Genomic DNA, 8,925 nt, shown 5'->3' on the forward strand with positions numbered 1-8,925 from the left:
TTGAGACAGAGTTTCACTCTTGTTGCCCAGGCTGGAGGGCAATGGTGCGATCTCAGCTTTCTGCAACCTCTGCCCCCCTGATTCAAGCAATACTCCTGCCTCAACCTCCCAAGTAGCTGGGATTACAGGTGCCCATCACCACGCCCAGCTAATTTTTTGTGTTTTTAGTGAAATGGGGTTTCACCATGTTGGCCAGGCTGGTCTTAAACTCCTGACCTCAGGTGATATGCCCACCTCAGCCTCTCAAAATGCTGGGATTACAGGCGTGAGCCACCATGCCTGGCCTGAGTCTTCATGCCTCTTTAGGCTCCTCTTGGCTATGAAAATTGCCCAGACAGTACTTGTTTTTGATGACCCTGAGAGTTTTCAGGAGTAATGGTCGTGTATTTTGGATAATATTCCTCATTAGGATTCATTTGATTTTTTTCTCTCATGGTTAGACGGAGGTTATGGATTGTGGGGAGGAAGACCACAGGGGTAATGTGCCATTTTCATCCTACCAAGAATTCATACTATCAACATGACATCACTGATTATGTTAATTTTATTTATTTTTTTACTATTAAGGAAAGGTTTGTTTTAATATTCAGTTTCTTTTTGAATAATGTTGATTTTGGTCACATGGCTGAGGTGTCTTTGTCACATTTCACCACTGTAAAGAGACTTTTCTCCCCCTTCCATGCGGTACTTTTTGGGAAAAAAAGTCACTATAAAAACTCACTACTTAAATTGTTTGGAATTCTAAATAGGAGATCTCTTTTCTCTACTTATTCATATATTCAATCACAAGATTTAATTATATTTAAAAACTCAGGGTAAGAAATTAATCAGCTTTGGCCAGGCCTGGTAGCTCATGCCTGTAATCCCAGCACTTTCGGAGGCCAAGGCAGGCAGATGACTCGAGTCCTGGAGTTCCAGATCAGGTTGGGCAACATGGTGAAACCCTGTCTCTACTGAAATTATAAAAATTAGCTGGGCATGATGTGCCTGTAGTCCCAACTACTCGGGAGGCTGAGGCATGAGAATCGCTTGAACCTGGGAGGCGGAGGTTGCAGTGAGCTGAGATCGCGCCACTGCGCTCCAGCCTGGGTGACAGAGTAAGACCCTGTCTCAATAATAATAATAATAATAATAATAATAATAATAATAATAATTGGTTCAAAAAGTGAAAAGATACTTTTAAAACATTTTTAACTTAAAAAATTTATTAAGTTAAAAAAATTTTCTTTAGATTGAATTTCATTCTTAATTGAACACAACGTATATAAAACTCAGGTTCTGTTGAGGATATAAACATGACTCAAGGTTCCCTTCTTGAAGAAACCATCCTCAAGTCTAGACATAAATGTACACACTGAGCAAACAAGGAAGTGCTGCAGTTAAACATAAGAAGTGCTTTGGGAACACTGAGAAGATCGTAATTAATTCAAGGAAAGCTTCATAAAAGATGTATGAGGTCAGGGCCAGCTTCTGGGATGTGCAACCAGTGTCATCCCACAGGAATCACACTTGGGGTTTCACGTTCTTCATGTTCTTTGCAACCTTCTTGGAATTTGTTTTGTTTTTGTTTTTTTTTTTTTGAGACAGAGTCTCACTCTGTAGTCCAGGCTGGAGTGCACTGGTGCGATCTGGGCTCACTGCAAGCTCCACCTCCCGGGTTCACGCCATTCTCCTGCCTCAGCCTCCCGAGTAGCTGGGACTACAGGCGCCCACCATCATGCCCAGCTAATTTTTTGTATTTTTGGTAGAGATGGGGTTTCACCATGTTAGCCAGGATGGTCTCGATCTCCTGACCTCGTAATCCACCTGCCTCAGCCACCCAAAGTGCTGGAATTACAGGCGTGAGATGAAATTCTTAATAACGACTTTTGAATTTGTGTTTGATAAGCAAAGTCCAATGGGACAATGACGCACATGCTGGGTATTTGGAGACTCAGCTCATACGTAATCACACCATTTGCCCTCTCCTTACCTTCTCAGCCATGGTTCTAAGGGCTGGCTTTCAAGCTTGTTGGACCTCTGGGCCCACACAGCCTTCCCCTTCCTGGTCTTACCTCCCCACCACTACTGCCCTTTGCCCGGAGTCATGACCAGGAGGCATGGCCTTTGCGGGGAAGCTCATATTCAGCTGCCACTCTCCCCCAATCCTAAGAGATCTGGCAGGGGATTTGGCAGGTGGTTTGGCTTTAGGCAAGCTTTGTTTCCATTCTCCATCCAGAGGTTACAATCTCTTGGGGGATAGCTTGTCACTGTGGGTTGGTACAGCAGGCCCACGGAAATGAAACATGGATTTCCCCATCCTTGGTAGAGGCTTAACTGTCAGCCCAGCCCTGGCTGGAGAGGGAACCCAGCAGTTAGAGGGCCACTGTGCCCAGGGAAGGAGAGCACAACTAAATGGCAAATCAAAAACACCATAACAGGACATGAGAGAGACCACTGAAGACAGGACAAAGTTATATATTTTACTACTTTTAACAGTGTTGTTTCCTGTTATTGAGGAAGAGACCCCACGTTTTCATTTTGCAATGGGCCTTGCAAACTATGAAGCCCATTCTGTCTGGGGCAGTACTGAATAGCAGTTAAGAGTGTCTGTAGGTTCTGGAGTCAGAATGCCTGGGTTTAAATGATGTCTTCAGTATTTACTAGCTGTTTGACCTTGGGTACATTTACCTAATCCCTCTAAGCCTCAGTTTCTATCTCTGAAAAATGGGAGCAGAAATAGCTCCTACCTCATGTTATTTTCATAAGACTGAATAAGATCATGTCTATAAAGTTACCTTTTACTGAGATAACTTCTCATGCTCTGCCTTCCCTCCCCAGCTACTCAGAATATTTGCTTCTCCTGCTAGATCCTAAAGGAGGCAGTTTTTCTTCCTTACAATTTCTGTGTATCCCCCATCTTCCTCCCCACCCATAGTGCTGAGAACATCATAGGTTTTCACAAGATATCTAATCATGTCCAGTCATGCCACAAAATGATTTGTTGATTGCATGCCCAAACACACTGAGCACTAACTATGCGCACAACCCTGACCAATGTGCTACCCCTGCCTCCCAATCAGCTAGAGAGGTCACAGGAATCTCAGTATAAAGCAATGCATTTTCAGGTGGGACAGAATCCCAGCAAAAATATTAGCATAGTACTTGGGAGGAATCTGGATGAGGAAACTTATTTGGAGTTCTGTGAAGTTTGGCTGCCCAGCAAACACCCAAATCAATATTTCCTGAACTCTGTTCCGAGATGTTAATAAATGTTCTTCTTAAAATAAAAAAGGATCCACAGTCAAGTAAGTTTGGAAAATAATACATACATTTCTCTCTTTAAACGACTTAGTATAATTAGTTTTAGAGACTCTAAAAGTCCTTTAATAAAGAAATCAGGTAAAATAATATGCCCAAGTTTCCCAAGTTTATTAATTATGGAACCACTTTAATCATAAAACATTTACCAATGTCTTGAAGAACATTAGCTATTTTCTAAAACATAGTTTTGAGTTAAGCTGCTTGAAGAAAGGAATGGTGTCTTGCATATTATTTTACACCTACACATAGAGGACAATCAATATTAAGTTAGCCAATAAAACAATTAATATTTATTTCTCATTTTTGTCTAGTCTTTAACTGTAATCGTATGTGACACACGTGATTACATGTTACGTGAAATGTAATCACATGTGTCATATATGATTATAGTTAATCACACATGTGATTAGGCATTTTACAAAACACATTATTTCATCACCAAGTTCCTGTTGAAGTTGACAAGGCACCTATTATCAGCACTATATTATGAATGGAAAAACTGAAGCTCAGAGAGATTGAATGACTTAGCTAAGGTCACACAGTTGGTTAATGTAAGAACCTGAGCTGAAATTCAAATCTGCCTGTTCCAGATCCTGTGTTCTTTTCATTGCATCTAACTAGAAAATAACATGGAAGTTTGCTACGACATTATCCAAGACAAACATAAATGCAGCACTGACCTCAAATAAGCGCAATACTTTGGCCAATGCACCAACTTCTTCTTTGAGTGAGAAGATCAGTGATATGGCACCATTTTGATTGGCGTTGTCTTCAATATAGCTTGTTTCCTACAGGATAAGATGCATTTGGTTAAAACATTTTCCACAGGTTAGCAATTCATTCCTACTAAACCTCCATGGACAAAGCAAACATGAACTCTTTCTTCTAGTTAAATCTTGCAATACAACGAGCTATATATATTTCATACAGAAATATGTAGTGTGGTGGAAAATAAGTAAGTCCAAGGCAATTAAATGATCAATGATGCCACTGAGTCAGTTATCAACTTAAGGAAGCTTCAATTATTCATTGATGTCACCATTCAATCCTGTAAATTCAATACTTTTAATGAGCACCTACTAGGTTCCAGACACTATTTGGGCTCTGAGAAATTTAAAGATGAGTAAGACAATGCTCTACCTTTTAGGAGCTCACAATCTAATTTAATAGACACATATATAACAAACTGAAAGATCCTTAGAGGTGATATAATATGGTTTATAAAATGTCCCAGAAAGACATTGAGAAATACAGTGTGGAAAGTACTAAAAATGGAACATACACAGGCTTTTGAGTCCTAAGACCTGGATTGGAATCCTCTCTCTTTCATTTTCCAGGTGGACTACTTTGGGCAAATCACTCATCTTTCTTCATTTTCTCATCTGTAAAAGCATGCTAAGAACAAGCTCTGTCAAAACAGTATTCAGATGATGAAAAAAGAAAAAGAACAGTTTAAAAAGAATTTTGAGAAATGTATAAAAATGATGGAAATATTATAAATACACAAAAATGATCTCTTGACCTTTGGCAAAGATCTTGGGAAGCATTAACTTGCTCCCATATGCTGAGATCTGAGATATCCAATTGTTGAAAAAGAGCCACAAAATCCATGAAAGTATACAAATAACCCATTAGAAAATAAACTTAGTCTTAAACTAAATCTCAAAGAATGTCCAGGATCTAGCACTTACTATGTGCATGTGACAGAAAACCAAGGTTGGGGTTAGGACTGACATTCCAGAGTTTGCTAAAATATTAGCCTAAGTTTAAAAATAATACATAAAATTCTATGTGTGCCCACAATAAACAGCAGGTACCTAAAACTGGGAAGAAACAAATTTGCAGAACAATTACTCTCTTGTAAGCAAGTTAATGAAATTAATGGAATGGATGTTACATCATCTCAATGAGAGAAGGCTGTGTTAGAAAACTCTTAGTGACTCAGAATAACAAGCCCTGCATGAATACTGATGACCCTTAGCAAAAAATTCTTTCAACTCAGAAAATTCAGAGTTTTGCCAAAACATCCCCATGAAACTGAGGTGTGAGGGAAAAAACAAATTTATCAGCAAGAGTGATTACAGGGAGCTTCAAATGAAATGGAAGACTAAACCGTTAAATATCCCTATTTTGATCATGATGTTATCTTTCTAAAAAACTGTTAATACACCATTTATTTAGAGCCTATAATTTCCGGGTATTATAATAAGCACTTGATTTGGATTATCTCATGTAATTCTGGCAACAACCTAAGAGGTAGGTTTTATTAGGCACCAAGTGCTTCCTTTTATTGATGAGAAAATTAAGGCTTAGAGAGGTTAACTTGCCTATAGTTACACAGTTAGCAGTGGAGCCAGGATCTGAACCCAGGTCATTTGATCTCTGCATACTGTCCATGAATCACAATCTCTTGCAGCCTCTATTCCCCTTCCCCCTTTTAAACCCTGCCAGAGAGGTACAGATGAGTCTCTGACTTCAGTCTTCTTCCTACCAAAGAACGCTGAGCCGCCTTCTTTCCAGTGTCTGTGAAATGACAAAAGATATTTCTGTTTCTAGTTCACTTGGCAACACTTTTCTCCTGTTGGCTTCCAAGAAAAGTAAGATATTTCTGATATACGTCAACAGGTGCTACCTTTGACGAGGGCAATTCAGACTTGAATGTACCTGGGCTGGAAGTTGAGTCACCTCCCAATCCCCACCCCACTCCAGTGTGTGTTCAGCCAATCACAAGTCTGATCTCGTCTTCTGCAGAAATGCCTCTGGGCATCAGGTCCTTTCTTTGTTCCCACTGCCATCACCTGAATCCATTTCTTAGTGGCCTGCATGGATCCAGCCTGACATTTTTCCTCGTGTCCTTCTTCTACTTAGAATCCCTCAAATGCTCCCTCCCCATGGCTTCTTACTGATGTTTGGCAGTTTCTGGGGTACCTTATCTCTGGAGGCCCACTACAGGAACCTCCTTTCCAGCCAAGCTGCTTTCTTTCTTGCCTTTTTAGCTCCTCATTAGAGCAATCACCAAATTTCCCTTTCCAAGATCTCACCTGCCTTAAAGGCTCTTTTGGGTCTCACTTCTCTTGGGAAATGTTTGTGCCCCTCAGCCCAGGTGCACAATCACTTCTTTATCTATGCTTTCCACTTGACATTTGATGCCCGCATGGTACTTTATAATAATTAACCAACAGAAATTGATTTGTCCTTAGTGCTCATCTAGTTAAACTCTCTCACATTACAGATGGGGAAAACTTAGAGCCAAAGGGAGAAAGTAACTCACCTGAAGCCACATAGGTAGTGGAGGCTGGTCAAGAACTACGGCTCCTAATTATCAATTGTTCTATATAGTTCCCTTTGCTATGGACATTATATGGGAATTTAGTCCTCTGTTTTTTGCGAAGTAAAAGATTTACTCTGGTCCAGTCACCAGATGGTTAGTCAATACCACTGCTAACAGCTTATAATGCAGTTCCCTGGGCTTTACCTAAACCTATTAAATCAGGTTGTCTCGGAAACTGCCATTTCAAAACCATCCCGGGTGATTCTTAACCATAGAAAATTTTGGAACCATTGATAAAATATGCAGCCTATTTTTTTGAATTATAACTTTTCCCTAAATGTGTCTGCAAATTCACATTTACTATATAACAAGACACTACTTTTGTTTGTTATTAATACAATTTGTGGATTCTCAATCTTCTAAGTGCTCTATAAAGAACTTTAAACCCCCATGCTTTCCTGATGAGATTGCTGCCCCTAACCGCTTCCCACGGTTGTGGGGACCCTATTGCCAGCAGCAACAAAACTACGTGGAGGATGGAGCCAGGACCTGTTCTGGGATCACTCTGACTCTCACGCTGTTCCTCTGTACAATAAGTTCTATCTCCTAAGAGCCATGCACCACTTTCATAAGAAGTTTTTTTTTTTGAATCTTTAAAAAAAAAAAAAAAATCAGTCCAAAGTTGGGCAGTCTTTCTAGTTATATTAACGTTAACATCAACCATTCTTTTCTCTCCAGCCTCCCTGTTCTCTACTGACAACTCTTCTCCCTAATCCTACAGATGACAGGGCACTGCAGACTCACATTACTTCCCAGGTCTAGCTTTATGACTGAATCTCAGAGTCCAGGAGTAGACTTCTTGCCATGGGTAAATATATAGGGTCACATTAGAGAATGTATTCTGCAATTCTTCACCTCAAGAAAGTGCCAACAAATCCTGGAGAATGGAATATACCTTGGGCATTATTTCCAAGTCACATTTAGGGTTATTTCACATTCCATGCCCAGGGCTAACTCTTGGTCATTTTCCTCTCTGCTTAGTTTCTGCCTCCCTGGTCTAAGTAAGTTTCTGTCTGAATTCTCTTCATGCCTCATCTTCTTCCCAAAATGAAAGGAGGATACTTACTCACAATTTTGCCATTTTGATACCTGGCTGAGAGCACTTTATAAATATTACAAAAGAAATCTAGAAGGACTCCACATCCCACCCCAGATCATTAGGGACCAGCCCCTTCAGTGTATAGAAGAGTAAACAGACAACAGAGAGGGACAGTAACTTGTCCAAAGATACACAGCTAATTGGTGGCAGTTCTGGAGGCCAGATCCCCAGCCCCCTAAAGCAATGGTCACTCATTCCTGTGAAAGTCACCCAGGACAGATGTTCTCCCACTTAGAAACAATTGTTGAGGACATTTGTCTGTTGACTTCCTGGACATTCTCATCAGCTTCCAAAGAATTCAGACTTCTTACTGAGCTTAGGAAACCAGGAAGCACCAGCAGTCTTCAGACCTCTTTCTCCGAAGGCCCAAATTCCCCTACCTGAGCAGCTCAGGCTGCCCTGGCTCACCTGTCCAAAGTCAGAGAGTTTCCTGACCAAGCCTGGGTTTTCCAAGACCGCAGTGGACATGCTGGCTCCCCGGGAGTGAGGTCTCTGGCTTTTTAGGGCCTCAGGTACAGGCAGGTTTGCAAACAGCACGTGGGGTTGAAGGTTTTAACCTCGCATCAGGGAGGAGACGAGAGTTACAAAGGGTGTCTCTTGCGCGATGCATCTCCGCACAGTAACGCCCCTCGTGGGCGTTGTCCTGACGCAGGAGGCCAGGGCAGCCTGCCCGATGCTCCAGGTCACCTGCCAGGACGGGCCGGAGGGGAAGGGCTAAGGGAAAGTGGGGGGAATGCGGGAGGCACCACTTGACTGCGCTCCCTGGGTAATGGGAAGACACCAGGGAGCGACCGGCCACCCAAGCCCGGTCGATTAGACAGTTACGAGACTCTCGGAAGCCTGGGAAGCGGGTTCTCTGCAATTGGAATAAGTTTGCGACCGTCTGGTATAACAATTATATGAATAATCCGCCCCCCTTACCCCCAGCTAAAACAGTCAGGATTCTCATTTAGATTTTTGTTGTTGTTTTCCCTTCTGTTAACCTCTAAGCGCAGTGCCTTGCTGTGCACTGACTTCAGAAAACTACAGCTAGAGGGCACGTGAACGCTGAGAACAGCAGGTAAAGAGCAAATGTAAGAGCCATCTGGGTTTAAATCCAGCCTGGTGTTCTCCAGCTATTCGCATAACTGCTCCTGAAGCTCAGAAAAGGAGAGTGGTAGAGCCACCTTGCTGGAAGGTTTTAAGAATAGGA

The 8,925-nt window shown here is 41.6% G+C and overlaps 1 protein-coding gene across 1 annotated transcript in view; it reads right to left on the bottom strand.

The window, feature by feature from the left end:
- PAH (phenylalanine hydroxylase) overlaps positions 1-8,662 on the bottom strand; it is a 70,299-nt gene extending 61,637 nt beyond the window's left edge. Inside the window, exons 1-2 of the mRNA XM_023189187.2 lie at positions 8,142-8,662; positions 3,984-4,091 (exon numbers count right to left, since the gene is read on the bottom strand). Coding sequence (XP_023044955.1) covers positions 3,984-4,091; positions 8,142-8,201 — 168 coding nt within the window. The 5' untranslated portion in view covers positions 8,202-8,662. The remainder of the gene's footprint in view (positions 1-3,983; positions 4,092-8,141) is intronic.
- Between the last annotated feature and the right edge of the window lie 263 nt (positions 8,663-8,925).

This window comes from Piliocolobus tephrosceles, chromosome 10 (assembly GCF_002776525.5).
Source record: "Piliocolobus tephrosceles isolate RC106 chromosome 10, ASM277652v3, whole genome shotgun sequence".
In the NCBI taxonomy this organism is placed as follows: Eukaryota; Metazoa; Chordata; class Mammalia; order Primates; family Cercopithecidae; genus Piliocolobus; species Piliocolobus tephrosceles.